The following is a 15,762-nucleotide window of genomic DNA, read 5'->3' on the forward strand; positions in this document are numbered from 1 at the left end:
AGAGACTTCTCCAAGGGTTAGCCCATAGAGACTTCACCTAGGGTTAGCCCATAGAGACTTCTCCTAGGGTTATATCAACTTCTCCTAGGGTTAGCCCATAGAGACTTCTCCTAGGGTTATATCAACTTCTCCTAGGGTTAGCCCATAGAGACTTCTCCTAGGGTTATATCAACTTGTCTAAGGGTTAGCCCATAGAGACTTCTCCTAGGGTTATATCAACTTCTCCTAGGGTTAGCCCATAGAGACTTCTCCTAGGGTTAGCCCATACAGACTTCTCCTAGGGTTATATCAACTTCTCCTAGGGTTAGCCCATAGAGACTTCTCCTAGGGTTAGCCCATAGAGACTTCTCCAAGGGTTAGCCCATAGAGACTTCTCCAAGGGTTAGCCCATAGAGACTTCACCTAGGGTTAGCCCATAGAGACTTCTCCTAGGGTTAGCCCATAGAGACTTCTCCTAGGGTTAGCCCATAGAGACTTCTCCTAGGGTTATATCAACTTCTCCTAGGGTTAGCCCATAGAGACTTCTCCTAGGGTTATATCGACTTCTCCTAGGGTCAGCCCATAGAGACTTCTCCTAGGGTTAGCCCATAGAGACTTCTCCTAGGGTTATATCAACTTGTCTAAGGGTTAGCCCATAGAGACTTCTCCTAGGGTTATATCAACTTCTCCTAGGGTTAGCCCATAGAGACTTCTCCTAGGGTTATATCAACTTGTCTAAGGGTTAGCCCATAGAGACTTCTCCTAGGGTTATATCAACTTCTCCTAGGGTTAGCCCATAGAGACTTCTCCTAGGGTTAGCCCATAGAGACTTCTCCTAGGGTTAGCCCATAGAGACTTCTCCTAGGGTTAGCCCATAGAGACTTCTCCTAGGGTTAGCCCATAGAGACTTCTCCTAGGGTCGGCCCATAGAGACTTCTCCTAGGGTCGGCCCATAGAGAGTCCTCCTAGGGTTATATCAACTTCTCCAAGGGTTAGCCCATAGAGACTTCTCCTAGGGTCGGCCCATGAAGACTTCTCCTAGGGTCGGCCCATAGAGACTTATCCAAGGGTCAGCCCATAGAGACTTATCCAAGGGTCAGCCCATAGAGACTTCTCCTAGGGTCGGCCCATAGAGACTTCTCCTAGGGTCGGCCCATAGAGACTTCTCCTAGGGTCGGCCAATAGAGACTTCTCCAAGGGTTAGCCCATAGAGACTTCACCTAGGGTTAGCCCATAGAGACTTCTCCTAGGGTTAGCCCATAGAGACTTCTCCTAGGGTTAGCCCATAGAGACTTCTCCTAGGGTTAGCCCATAGAGACTTCTCCAAGGGTTATATCAACTTCTCCTAGGGTCAGCCCATAGAGACTTCTCCTAGGGTTAGCCCATAGAGACTTCTCCTAGGGTTATATCAACTTGTCTAAGGGTCAGCCCATAGAGACTTCTCCTAGGGTTATATCAACTTCTCCTAGGGTTAGCCCATAGAGACTTCTCCTAGGGTTATATCAACTTGTCTAAGGGTCAGCCCATAGAGACTTCTCCTAGGGTTATATCAACTTCTCCTAGGGTTAGCCCATAGAGACTTCTCCTAGGGTTATATCAACTTGTCTAAGGGTTAGCCCATAGAGACTTCTCCTAGGGTTATATCAACTTGTCTAAGGGTCAGCCCATAGAGACTTCTCCTAGGGTTATATCAACTTCTCCTAGGGTTGGCCCACAGAGACTTCTCCTAGGGTTATATCAACTTGTCTAAGGGTCAGCCCATAGAGACTTCTCCTAGGGTTATATCAACTTCTCCTAGGGTTAGCCCATAGAGACTTCTCCTAGGGTTATATCAACTTGTCTAAGGGTTAGCCCATAGAGACTTCTCCTAGGGTTAGCCCATAGACTTCTCCTAGGGTCAGCCCATAGACTTCTCCTAGGGTCAGCCCATAGAGACTTCTCCAAGGGTTAGCCCATAGAGACTTCTCCAAGGGTTAGCCCATAGAGACTTCTCCTAGGGTCGGCCCATAGAGACTTCTCCTAGGGTCGGCCCATAGAGACTTCTCCTAGGGTTAGCCCATAGAAACTTCTCCTAGGGTTAGCCCATAGAGACTTCTCCTAGGGTTAGCCCATAGACTTCTCCTAGGGTCAGCCCATAGACTTCTCCTAGGGTCAGCCCATAGAGACTTCTCCAAGGGTTAGCCCATAGAGACTTCTCCTAGGGTCGGCCCATAGAGACTTCTCCTAGGGTCGGCCCATAGAGACTTCTCCTAGGGTTAGCCCATAGAGACTTCTCCTAGGGTCGGCCCATAGAAACTTCTCCTAGGGTCGGCCCATAGAGACTTCTCCTAGGGTCAGCCCATAGAGACTTATCCAAGGGTCGGCCCATAGAGACTTCTCCTAGGGTCGGCCCATAGAGACTTCTCCTAGGGTTAGCCCATAGAGACTTCTCCTAGGGTCGGCCCATAGAGACTTCTCCTAGGGTCGGCCCATAGAGACTTCTCCTAGGGTTAGCCCATAGAGACTTCTCCTAGGGTTAGCCCATAGAGACTTCTCCTAGGGTTATATCAACTTCTCCTAGGGTCGGCCCATAGAGACTTCTCCTAGGGTTATATCAACTTCTCCAAGGGTTAGCCCATAGAGACTTCTCCTAGGGTTAGCCCATAGAGACTTCTCCTAGGGTCGGCCCATAGAGACTTCTCCTAGGGTCGGCCCATAGAGACTTATCCAAGGGTCGGCCCATAGAGACTTCTCCTAGGGTCGGCCCATAGAGACTTCTCCTAGGGTCGGCCCATAGAGACTTCTCCTAGGGTTATAGACTAATGCAGTAGTTGTGATCTATCCAGCAGACAATTTTTATATATTTTTTTATTTAACTAGGGTAAGTCAGTTAAGAACAAATTCTTATATAGAATGACGGCCTACCCAGGGGACAGTGGGTTAACTGCCTTGTTCAGGGGCAGAATGACATATTTTTACCTTGTCAGCTTAGGGATTCGATCCAGCAACCGTTCGGTAACTGTCCCAACGCTCTAACCACTAGGCTACCTGCCGCCCCAAATGGTGGTGTGGATGTTTCCACTATGTGTCTATCAGGTTTATGGAGCTAAGCTGTTCTTCAACAGACCCGGCCATCTGCCTCCCCCTCACTTCCTGTTGCTGCTCCTCGGGAGAAATGTGTCTCAAATTAGAGCTTCCGCTCCCTCGCTGGGGAGAACAAGGCAGGAAACAGAAAGGGAGAATGAGGGGGGAGTGAGAGAATGAGGTTATTTGGTCTTTTACTAGGATCCCATTAGCTGTTGCAAAAAGCAGAAGCTACTCTTCCTGGGGTCCTCACAAAACAAAAAATAATAAAACATTTAAAGGCACATGTAGCCTACATATCAATACACACACACACTATCTGGGTCCAATAGCCTACATATCAATACACACACACACTATCTGGGTCCAATAGCCTACATATCAATACACACACACACTATCTGGGTCCAATAGCCTACATATCAATACACACACACAAACTATCTGGGTCCAATAGCCTACATATCAATACACACACACACTATCTGGGTCCAATAGCCTACATATCAATACACACACACAAACTATCTGGGTCCAATAGCCTACATATCAATACACACACACAAACTATCTGGGTCCAATAGCCTACATATCAATACACACACACAAACTATCTGGGTCCAATAGCCTACATATCAATACACACACACAAACTATCTGGGTCCAATAGCCTACATATCAATACACACACACAAACTATCTGGGTCCAATAGCCTACATATCAATACACACACACAAACTATCTGGGTCCAATAGCCTACATATCAATACACACACACAAACTATCTGGGTCCAATAGCCTACATATCAATACACACACACAAACTATCTGGGTCCAATAGCCTACATATCAATACACACACACAAACTATCTGGGTCCAATAGCCTACATATCAATACACACACACAAACTATCTGGGTCCAATAGCCTACATATCAATACACACACACAAACTATCTGGGTCCAATAGCCTACATATCAATACACACACACAAACTATCTGGGTCCAATAGCCTACATATCAATCACACACACAAACTATCTGGGTCCAATAGCCTACATATCAATACACACACACAAACTATCTGGGTCCAATAGCCTACATATCAATACACACACACAAACTATCTGGGTCCAATAGCCTACATATCAATACACACACACAAACTATCTGGGTCCAATAGCCTACATATCAATACACACACACAAACTATCTGGGTCCAATAGCCTACATATCAATACACACACACAAACTATCTGGGTCCAATAGCCTACATATCAATACACACACACAAACTATCTGGGTCCAATAGCCTACATATCAATACACACACACAAACTATCTGGGTCCAATAGCCTACATATCAATACACACACACAAACTATCTGGGTCCAATAGCCTACATATCAATACACACACACAAACTATCTGGGTCCAATAGCCTACATATCAATACACACACACAAACTATCTGGGTCCAATAGCCTACATATCAATACACACACACAAACTATCTGGGTCCAATAGCCTACATATCAATACACACACACAAACTATCTGGGTCCAATAGCCTACATATCAATACACACACACAAACTATCTGGGTCCAATAGCCTACATATCAATACACACACACAAACTATCTGGGTCCAATAGCCTACATATCAATACACACACACAAACTATCTGGGTCCAATAGCCTACATATCAATACACACACACAAACTATCTGGGTCCAATAGCCTACATATCAATACACACACACAAACTATCTGGGTCCAATAGCCTACATATCAATACACACACACAAACTATCTGGGTCCAATAGCCTACATATCAATACACACACACAAACTATCTGGGTCCAATAGCCTACATATCAATACACACACACAAACTATCTGGGTCCAATAGCCTACATATCAATACACACACACAAACTATCTGGGTCCAATAGCCTACATATCAATACACACACACAAACTATCTGGGTCCAATAGCCTACATATCAATACACACACACAAACTATCTGGGTCCAATAGCCTACATATCAATACACACACACAAACTATCTGGGTCCAATAGCCTACATATCAATACACACACACAAACTATCTGGGTCCAATAGCCTACATATCAATACACACACACAAACTATCTGGGTCCAATAGCCTACATATCAATACACACACACAAACTATCTGGGTCCAATAGCCTACATATCAATACACACACACAAACTATCTGGGTCCAATAGCCTACATATCAATACACACACACAAACTATCTGGGTCCAATAGCCTACATATCAATACACACACACAAACTATCTGGGTCCAATAGCCTACATATCAATACACACACACAAACTATCTGGGTCCAATAGCCTACATATCAATACACACACACAAACTATCTGGGTCCAATAGCCTACATATCAATACACACACACAAACTATCTGGGTCCAATAGCCTACATATCAATACACACACACAAACTATCTGGGTCCAATAGCCTACATATCAATACACACACACAAACTATCTGGGTCCAATAGCCTACATATCAATACACACACACAAACTATCTGGGTCCAATAGCCTACATATCAATACACACACACAAACTATCTGGGTCCAATAGCCTACATATCAATACACACACAAACTATCTGGGTCCAATAGCCTACATATCAATACACACACAAACTATCTGGTCCAATAGCCTACATATCAATACACACACAAACTATCTGGGTCCAATAGCCTACATATCAATACACACACAAACTATCTGGTCCAATAGCCTACATATCAATACACACACACTATCTGGGTCCAATAGCCTACATATCAATACACACAAACTATCTGGGTCCAATAGCCTACATATCAATACACACACACAAACTATCTGGGTCCAACAGCCTACATATCAATACACACACACAAACTATCTGGTCCAATAGCCTACATATCAATACACACACACAAACTATCTGGTCCAATAGGGGAGAGGCGTTGGGCCGTGAGGTGTTGCTTTATCTGTTTTTTAAACCAGGTTTGCTGTTTATCTGAGCAACATGAGATGGAACAGAGGTCCCTGCAGTAATGGCTCTATATAATACTGTACGCTTTCTTGAATTTGTTCTGGATTTGGGGACTGTGAAAAGACCCCTGGTGGCATGTCTGGTGGGGTAAGTGTGTGTGTAAGTTGACTATGCAAACAATTTTGGATTTTCAACACATTAATGTTTCTTATAAAAAGAAGAAGTGATGCAGTCAGTCTCTCCTCAACTCTTAGCCAAGAGAGACTGGCATGCATAGTATTAATATCAGCCCTCTGATTACAATGAAGAGCAAGACGTGATGCTCTGTTCTGGGCCAGCTGCAGCTTAACTAGGTCTTTCCTTGCAGCACTGGATCACACGACTGGACAATAATCAAGATAAGATAAAACTAGAGCCTGCAGGACATGCTTTGTGGACATTTTCAGAGTCAGCTGAGGTTTAGAACTTAGGGAATTATTTTTTTTACCAAACACTATACTTTTAGTTTTAAGAATGTTCAGGACTAGTTTATGACTAGCCAGCCACTCTTTGTTTAGGATTGCAGTAGTTTACCTAGCTGTAGTTGCTCGTCAGCATACATATACACACACAGACTTTGTTTAATGCCAGTAGCAGGTCATTAATAAAAATGTACAAATGTAAAAGGGCCAAGAGAGCTGCCCTGCGGTACACCACACTCTACATGTTTAACATTAGAGAAGCTTCTACTAAAGAAAACCCTTTGAGTTCTATTAGATAGATAGATAGATAGATAGATAGATAGATAGATAGATAGATAGATAGATAGATAGATAGATAGATAGATTGTGGATTCAGAGCTGAGGTTGAAAAGTCATAACACGTACGTTTTTTTTAACAACAACAATAATATCAAAGGCTGATCCGGAAATCTAACAGTACAAGCTCCCACAATCATCTTGTTATCGATTTCTTTCAACCAATCATCAGTCATTTGTGTCAGTGCCAGTACATGTCGAGTGCCCTTCTCTATAAGCATGCTGAATGTCTGTTGTTCATTTGTTTACAGAGAAATAGCATTGCATTTGGTCAAAAATAATTTTATCCAACAATTTGCTAACACCTGGCATAGGTCTGCTGTTAGAACCAGTAAAGGCTGCTTTACCACTCTTGGGTAGCGGAATAACTTTGGCTTCCCTCCACACCTGAGGACAAAGACTTTCCTCTCGGCCCAGATTAAAGATATGACAGATAGGAGAGGCTATAGAGTCAGATACCATCCTCAGTAACTCTCCATCTAAAGTTGTCAATGCCAGGAGGTTTGTCATTATTGATCGATAACAATAAATTGTTCCACCTCTCCCACACTAACTTTATGAAATACTAAATTACAATGATTTTCTTTCATTACTTGTTATTTTATGCATGAATATGATGACTCACTGTTTATTGTGGGCATTTCCTGCCTAAGTTTGCCCACTTTGCCAATTAAGTAATCATTCATATAATTGACAACATCAAAAGGTTTTGTGGTAAATGAGCCATCTGATTCAATGAAAGAGTTAAATCATTCATATACTTGGTAATTTATCTTTTTGTTCAGTTTAAGTCACATAATTTCTCAAATTTACAGTAAGTTAACCTACACCATACAGCTTTCAAATTCCTCATCATTCCACAGGGCCTTAACAGTTATAACAAGACAGTTTTAATAGGTGCTGGAATATAATAATAAACATTAATTCATATATCATAATTCAATAACTGGAGGAAACACCATGGACGTTTCAAACTGCAGCGTCTGAATGTTCCTCAGCAGACCAAGAAACAGGGAGGGTGAGAACGACGAAAGGACAGGGTCAACAGAAAGGGAGAAGGAGAGGGTAGGGAGAGGGTGGGGGGAGGAAAACAGAAAGGGAGAAGGAGAGGGTGGGGAGAGGGGGGAGAAAAACAGAAAGGGAGAAGGAGAGGGTAGGGAGAGGGTGGGGGGAGGAAAACAGAAAGGGAGAAGGAGAGGGTAGGGAGAGGGGGGAGGAAAACAGAAAGGGAGAAGGAGAGGGTAGGGAGAGGGGGGGAGGAAAACAGAAGGAGAGGGTAGGGAGAGGGTGGGGGAGGAAAACAGAAAGGGAGAAGGAGAGGGTGGGGAGAGGGGGGAGAAAAACAGAAAGGGAGAAGGAGAGGGTAGGGAGAGGGGGGGAGGAAAACAGAAGGAGAGGGTAGGGAGAGGGGGGAGGAAAACAGAAAGGGAGAAGGAGAGGGTGGGGAGAGGGGGGGAGGAAAACAGAAGGAGAGGGTAGGGAGAGGGGGGAGGAAATCAGAAGGAGAGGGTAGGGAGAGGGGGGGAGGAAAACAGAAGGAGAGGGTAGGGAGAGGGGGGGGAGGAAAACAGAAGGAGAGGGTAGGGAGAGGGGGGAGGAAAACAGAAGGAGAGGGTAGGGAGAGGGGGGAGGAAAACTGAAGGAGAGGGTAGGGAGAGGGGGGAGGAAAACAGAAGGAGAGGGTAGGGAGAGGGGGGAGGAAAACAGAAGGAGAGGGTAGGGAGAGGGGGAGGAAAACAGAAGGAGAGGGTAGGGAGAGGGGGGGAGGAAAACAGAAGGAGAGGGTAGGGAGAGGGGGGAGGAAAACAGAAGGAGAGGGTAGGGAGAGGGGGGAGGAAAACAGAAGGAGAGGGTAGGGAGAGGGGGGAGGAAAACAGAAGGAGAGGGTAGGGAGAGGGGGGAGGAAAACAGAAGGAGAGGGTAGGGAGAGGGGGGAGGAAAACAGAAGGAGAGGGTAGGGAGAGGGGGAGGAAAACAGAAGGAGAGGGTAGGGAGAGGGGGGAGGAAAACAGAAGGAGAGGGTAGGGAGAGGGGGGAGGAAAACAGAAGGAGAGGGTAGGGAGAGGGGGGGAGGAAAACAGAAGGAGAGGGTAGGGAGAGGGGGGGAGGAAAACAGAAGGAGAGGGTAGGGAGAGGGGGGAGGAAAACAGAAGGAGAGGGTAGGGAGAGGGGGGAGGAAAACAGAAGGAGAGGGTAGGGAGAGGGGGGGAGGAAAACAGAAGGAGAGGGTAGGGAGAGGGGGGAGGAAAACAGAAGGAGAGGGTAGGGAGAGGGGGGAGGAAAACAGAAGGAGAGGGTAGGGAGAGGGGGGAGGAAAACAGAAGGAGAGGGTAGGGAGAGGGGGGAGGAAAACAGAAGGAGAGGGTAGGGAGAGGGGGGGAGGAAAACAGAAGGAGAGGGTAGGGAGAGGGGGGGAGGAAAACAGAAGGAGAGGGTAGGGAGAGGGGGGAGGAAAACAGAAGGAGAGGGTAGGGAGAGGGGGGAGGAAAACAGAAGGAGAGGGTAGGGAGAGGGGGGAGGAAAACAGAAGGAGAGGGTAGGGAGAGGGGGGAGGAAAACAGAAGGAGAGGGTAGGGAGAGGGGGAGGAAAACAGAAGGAGAGGGTAGGGAGAGGGGGGAGGAAAACAGAAGGAGAGGGTAGGGAGAGGGGGGGGGAGGAAAACAGAAGGAGAGGGTAGGGAGAGGGGGGGAGGAAAACAGAAGGAGAGGGTAGGGAGAGGGGGGAGGAAAACTGAAAGGGAGAAGGAGAGGGTAGGGAGAGGGGGGAGGAAAACGGAGAAGGAGAGGGTAGGGAGAGGGGGGAGGAAAACAGAAGGAGAGGGTAGGGAGAGGGGGGAGGAAAACAGAAGGAGAGGGTAGGGAGAGGGGGGGAGGAAAACAGAAGGAGAGGGTAGGGAGAGGGGGGGAGGAAAACAGAAGGAGAGGGTAGGGAGAGGGGGGAGGAAAACAGAAGGAGAGGGTAGGGAGAGGGGGGAGGAAAACAGAAGGAGAGGGTAGGGAGAGGGGGGAGGAAAACAGAAGGAGAGGGTAGGGAGAGGGGGGGAGGAAAACAGAAGGAGAGGGTAGGGAGAGGGGGGAGGAAAACTGAAAGGGAGAAGGAGAGGGTAGGGAGAGGGGGGGAGGAAAACAGAAGGAGAGGGTAGGGAGAGGGGGGAGGAAAACAGAAGGAGAGGGTAGGGAGAGGGGGGAGGAAAACAGAAGGAGAGGGTAGGGAGAGGGGGGGAGGAAAACAGAAGGAGAGGGTAGGGAGAGGGGGGGAGGAAAACAGAAGGAGAGGGTAGGGAGAGGGGGGAGGAAAACAGAAGGAGAGGGTAGGGAGAGGGGGGAGGAAAACAGAAGGAGAGGGTAGGGAGAGGGGGGGAGGAAAACAGAAGGAGAGGGTAGGGAGAGGGGGGAGGAAAACAGAAGGAGAGGGTAGGGAGAGGGGGGAGGAAAACAGAAGGAGAGGGTAGGGAGAGGGGGGGAGGAAAACAGAAGGAGAGGGTAGGGAGAGGGGGGGAGGAAAACAGAAGGAGAGGGTAGGGAGAGGGGGGGAGGAAAACAGAAAGGGAGAGAACCAGGCTCCTAATGATTGTAATGTTTAACCACCTAAAAGTTCTGATAGTTTAGTTAGCAGGTATGTAAGGTTTTAATGAGCTCCTCTCATCAAACATCTAGCCTGTATCTTTACCACAACTAGGCCCAACCAGCTTGCTCTCTCTCTCTCACACACCACAGAGAGAGAAGGTAGAGCAGTTATTGCTCTACAGTAAAGTGTGGGATTACTAAACCATCAGGCCCTTTGAAGAAGAATTGTAGCAGTGAGGAGACGAGGGTAAGGGGAGGAGAGGAGACGAGGGTAAAGAGAGAGGAGGGGAGGGTAAAGAGAGAGGAGGGGAGGGTAAAGAGAGAGGAGGGGAAGAGAGAGGAGGGGAGGGTAAAGAGAGGGGAGGGGAGGGTAAAGAGAGGGAGGGGAGGGTAAAGAGAGAGGAGGGGAGGGTAAAGAGAGAGGAGGGGAGGGTAAAGAGAGAGGAGGGGAGGGTAAAGAGAGAGGAGGGGAGGGTAAAGAGAGAGGAGGGGAGGGTAAAGAGAGAGGAGGGGAGGGTAAAGAGAGAGGAGGGGAGGGTAAAGAGAGAGGAGGGGAGGGTAAAGAGAGAGGAGGGGAGGGTAAGAGAGAGGAGGGGAGGGTAAAGAGAGAGGAGGGGAGGGTAAAGAGAGAGGAGACGAGGGTAAAGAGAGAGGAGACGAGGGTAAAGAGAGAGGAGAGGAGGGTAAAGAGAGAGGAGGGGAGGGTAAAGAGAGAGGAGGGGAGGGTAAAGAGAGAGGAGGGGAGGGTAAAGAGAGAGGAGACGAGGGTAAAGAGAGAGGAGACGAGGGTAAAGAGAGAGGAGAGGAGGGTAAAGAGAGAGGAGGGAGGGTAAAGAGAGAGGAGGGGAGGGTAAAGAGAGAGGAGGGGAGGGTAAAGAGAGAGGAGGGAGGGTAAAGAGAGAGGAGGGGAGGGTAAAGAGAGAGGAGGGGAGGGTAAAGAGAGAGGAGACGAGGGTAAAGAGAGAGGAGGGGAGGGTAAAGAGAGAGGAGGGGAGGGTAAAGAGAGAGGAGGGGAGGGTAAAGAGAGAGGAGGGGAGGGTAAAGAGAGAGGAGGGGAGGGTAAAGAGAGAGGAGACGAGGGTAAAGAGAGAGGAGGGGAGGGTAAAGAGAGAGGAGGGAGGGTAAAGAGAGAGGAGGGGAGGGTAAAGAGAGAGGAGGGGAGGGTAAAGAGAGAGGAGAGGAGGGTAAAGAGAGAGGAGGGAGGGTAAAGAGAGAGGAGGGAGGGTAAAGAGAGAGGAGGGGAGGGTAAAGAGAGAGGAGGGGAGGGTAAAGAGAGAGGAGGGGAGGGTAAAGAGAGAGGAGACGAGGGTAAAGAGAGAGGAGGCGAGGGTAAAGAGAGAGGAGGGGAGGGTAAAGAGAGAGGAGGGGAGGGTAAAGAGAGAGGAGGGGAGGGTAAAGAGAGAGGAGGGAGGGTAAAGAGAGAGGAGGGGAGGGTAAAGAGAGAGGAGGGGAGGGTAAAGAGAGAGGAGGGGAGGGTAAAGAGAGAGGAGGGAGGGTAAAGAGAGAGGAGGGGAGGGTAAAGAGAGAGGAGGGGAGGGTAAAGAGAGGGAGGGGAGGGTAAAGAGAGAGGAGGGGAGGGTAAAGAGAGAGGAGGGAGGGTAAAGAGAGAGGAGACGAGGGTAAAGAGAGAGGAGACGAGGGTAAAGAGAGAGGAGACGAGGGTAAAGAGAGAGGAGGGGAGGGTAAAGAGAGAGGAGGGGAGGGTAAAGAGAGAGGAGGGGAGGGTAAAGAGAGAGGAGGGGAGGGTAAAGAGAGAGGAGGGGAGGGTAAAGAGAGAGGAGGGGAGGGTAAAGAGAGAGGAGGGGAGGGTAAAGAGAGAGGAGGGGAGGGGGAGGACTGTCCCACAAACCAGGGACCCTCCAAGCAGGGACCCTCCCTGGGCTACAGGGGAGCCTGACGACTAGCCCCCGTAAATTACATGTCCTCTACGGACTGAAACCCACGAGCCTGGCTTACTGCTTAGTCATCTCACCGAATACTCCTGTTCAGTTCCAAAACATGGATAAGAACGATCCAGTAAAACTGCAGCACTACAGCCCACTATAGACCACAAGACTACAGCCCACTATAGACCACAAGACTACAGCCCACTATAGACCACAAGACTACAGCCCACTATAGACCACAAGACTACAGCCCACTATAGACCACAAGACTACAGCCCACTATAGACCACAAGACTACAGCCCACTATAGACCACAAGACTACAGCCCACTATAGACTACAAACTACAGCCCACTATAGACTACAGCCCACTATAGACTACAAACTACAGCCCACTCCAGTGTAGTGTACAAGTAGAGAAAAATGAAGTAGGATTACAGAGGGTCGTGTGTGTGTGTGTGTGTGTGTGTGTGTGTGTGTGTGTGTGTGTGTTAGGCTGCAATCCCAGGCTTTAGCATCAGGCTTTCCGACTCATATCCGCCCTGTTTTACCAGCTCGGTTAAAAACAATTCATACAGCACCAACTAACTATATATGAATGACCTAAACACACAACACTGCTGCTCTCTCACACTGTGTAATAGTCCCTAAACCAGACAGAAATCAGAGAGAGAGGGAGGAAGAAGGACAGGAAAACAAATACTGAACTTCAAAAACTCTCTTTTTCTAAGTAAAAAAAAAAAAAAATCACACCAGAAACATTTGTCCAGAAAGCCAGAGTATCTGGGTAAGACCAGAAATGCTAAAACTCACGGAAAAAGTGCTTGAAGAGGTTAGCCATGTTCATTTTGGGCGCTCCCCTTCTCTCTCTCGCCCCCGGCCTCTCTCTCTCGCCCCTGGCCCGTCTCTCTCTCGCGGCCTCTCTCTCTCTCTCCACTACAGCGTTATTCTCTGTGAATAACCAGAGAGAGGAACAGGAACAGGACAGGCAGCCCACTCCCTGGACATGTGACCTGACACAGCCAATAGAGAGCAAGGAGAGAGGCTTCAGCCAACTGCCTGCTGAGCCCAGTACAGACTTCTCAGAGGGAGGACACAGAGAGAGAGAGAGAGACAGAGACAGAGAGAGAGAGAGAGAGAGAGAGAGAGAGAGAGAGAGAGAGAGAGAGAGAGAGAGAGAGAGAGAGAGAGAGAGAGAGAGAGAGAGAGAGAGAGTGTGTGTGTGTGCCAGTCAGCTTGTCAGTCTGAACGTTAGCTAGTCAGCGAGTCAGGACTCTGTGCTCCAGTTGCCTGTAGAGACTCATAGCAACCATCTGCAGACACAACATGACACACACACACACACCCAACACACCCCCCAACACACACACACACACACCCCCTCTAGTGGTCCCCAGTTCCCCTCTAGTGGTCCCCAGTTCCCCTCTAGTGGTCCCCAGTTCCCCTCTAGTGGTCCCCAGTTCCCCTCTAGTGGTCCCCAGTTCCCCTCTAGTGGTCCCCAGTTCCCCTCTAGTGGTCCCCAGTTCCCCTCTAGTGGTCCCCAGTTCCCCTCTAGTGGTCCCCAGTTCCCCTCTAGTGGTCCCCAGTTCCCCTCTAGTGGTCCCCAGTTCCCCTCTAGTGGTCCCCAGTTCCCCTCTAGTGGTCCCCAGTTCCCCTCTAGTGGTCCCCAGTTCCCCTCTAGTGGTCCCCAGTTCCCCTCTAGTGGTCCCCAGTTCCCCTCTAGTGGTCCCCAGTTCCCCTCTAGTGGTCCCCAGTTCCCCTCTAGTGGTCCCCAGTTCCCCTCTATATAACCTGTTGAGTAAAGATGCCTTTCTCAGTCAGAAAGCAAGCGGAGATCTCCATTTAAAATGGAACGCTGACCAAACACAAACAGTTCTGTAGTAAGCCTGGTACATCATCACAGCATAGTGGCTATATGCCTGGCCTGCCAAGATTGTTCTCCTCAGACCATATTATATTTCAAAACATAAAGCTTTGAATAAAAAAAATAGATTCATTCATTTTATCCACCAGCCACTGCGGCAGGTAGATTTTTCTCTCAGATTTTATTTTTAAACCAGGACAAATCATTTGTGTGTCATTCTTACAGCAAAAAGCAATGCTTTGTCATGTTTCTAAAACAAGACATAGTAAGAAGTGATGTGGTATATTTTATTTACCCGAGTCTTTTAGCCTAAATATCACAGATGAGACAAGTGTTCAGCTGCCCACTTAAAAAGGGCAGGAGGATGCTGTGGCGACCAAACACAGCGTGGGCCTGCCAGCGTGTGGGCCTGCCAGCGTGTGGGCCTGCCAGCGTGTGGGCCTGCCAGCGTGTGGGCCTGCCAGCGTGTGGGCCTGCCAGCGTGTGGGCCTGCCAGCGTGTGGGCCTGCCAGCGTGTGGGCCTGCCAGCGTGTGGGCCTGCCAGCGTGTGGACCTGCCAGCGTGTGGGCCTGCCAGCGTGTGGGCCTGCCAGCGTGTGGGCCTGCCAGCGTGTGGGCCTGCCAGCGTGTGGGCCTGCCAGCGTGTGGGCCTGCCAGCGTGTGGGCCTGCCAGCGAGATATGACAACTTGACTAGTAGCCGACGAGTCTTCACTGAAGCATTTAAAACCAACCTAGCTTGTGAACAAAACAATGCAAATAGCCGACAAAAAAGGGACCAAAAAAAAACAGTTCACTTTAGTAGACTTTTGAATAAATAAATAAAATAAATGAATTACAACTTTTATGCCTGCGCAGCGCTTCTAAAAATGAATCTTGAGATAAATCGCAGCTCCCCAGACCAGGCATGTAGTCGCATGTCACGTGGGGTGGGTCAGGACTCAGTGAGAGCCTTTGTGCTGTGTGTGTGTGTGTGTGTGTGTGTGTGTGTGTGTGTGTGTGTGTGTGTGTGTGTGCGTGCGTGTACGTTTAGGGTTTCCTGGGTTTGGGTAGATCTGGTTTTGACGCTAAGCAGCCAGGATACCACACACACACACACACACACATCACCACCTAGACCACTAGACACATCAATACAAACAGGAAATGAGAACTATGGGACATAGGAATGGAAGCTTCTTTTTAGTCATTTAACAGACATTCTAATCCAGAGCGATTTACAGCAGTAATTAGGGTGACGTGCCTTTTTCACCTCGTTGGCCTGATTCAAACCAGCAACATATCTGCCAGCCTATAAGTATTGAGACTGAAGGAGGAAACACAGGGACAACACCACCAAGCAGGAGAGAGAGAGAGTCTGGAGGGGACAACACCACCAAGCAGGAGAGAGAGAGAGAGAGAGAGAGAGTCTGGAGGGGACAACACCACCAAGCAGGAGAGAGAGAGAGAGTCTGGAGGGGACAACACCACCAAGCAGGAGAGAGAGAGAGTCTGGAGGGGACAACACCACCAAGCAGGAGAGAGAGAGAGAGAGTCTGGAGGGGGACAACACCACCA

General features: G+C 48.6%; 1 protein-coding gene across 4 annotated transcripts in view; it reads right to left on the reverse strand.

Moving 5' to 3' along the window:
* Positions 1 to 15,762, reverse strand: part of LOC106595272 (cytoplasmic protein NCK1) — a 94,757-nt gene that overhangs the window by 23,088 nt on the left and 55,907 nt on the right. The window contains exon 1 of one of the 4 annotated variants that reach the window (XM_045710732.1): positions 13,158 to 13,439. The exons of the other annotated variants lie outside the window; for them this stretch is intronic. Coding sequence (XP_045566688.1) covers positions 13,158 to 13,191 — 34 coding nt within the window. The 5' untranslated portion in view covers positions 13,192 to 13,439. Of the gene's footprint in view, positions 1 to 13,157; positions 13,440 to 15,762 lie in introns of those variants that run through there. 4 annotated transcript variants of the gene reach the window in all.

The sequence above is a fragment of the Salmo salar genome, chromosome ssa29, assembly GCF_905237065.1.
Source record: "Salmo salar chromosome ssa29, Ssal_v3.1, whole genome shotgun sequence".
NCBI lineage: Eukaryota > Metazoa > Chordata > Actinopteri > Salmoniformes > Salmonidae > Salmo > Salmo salar.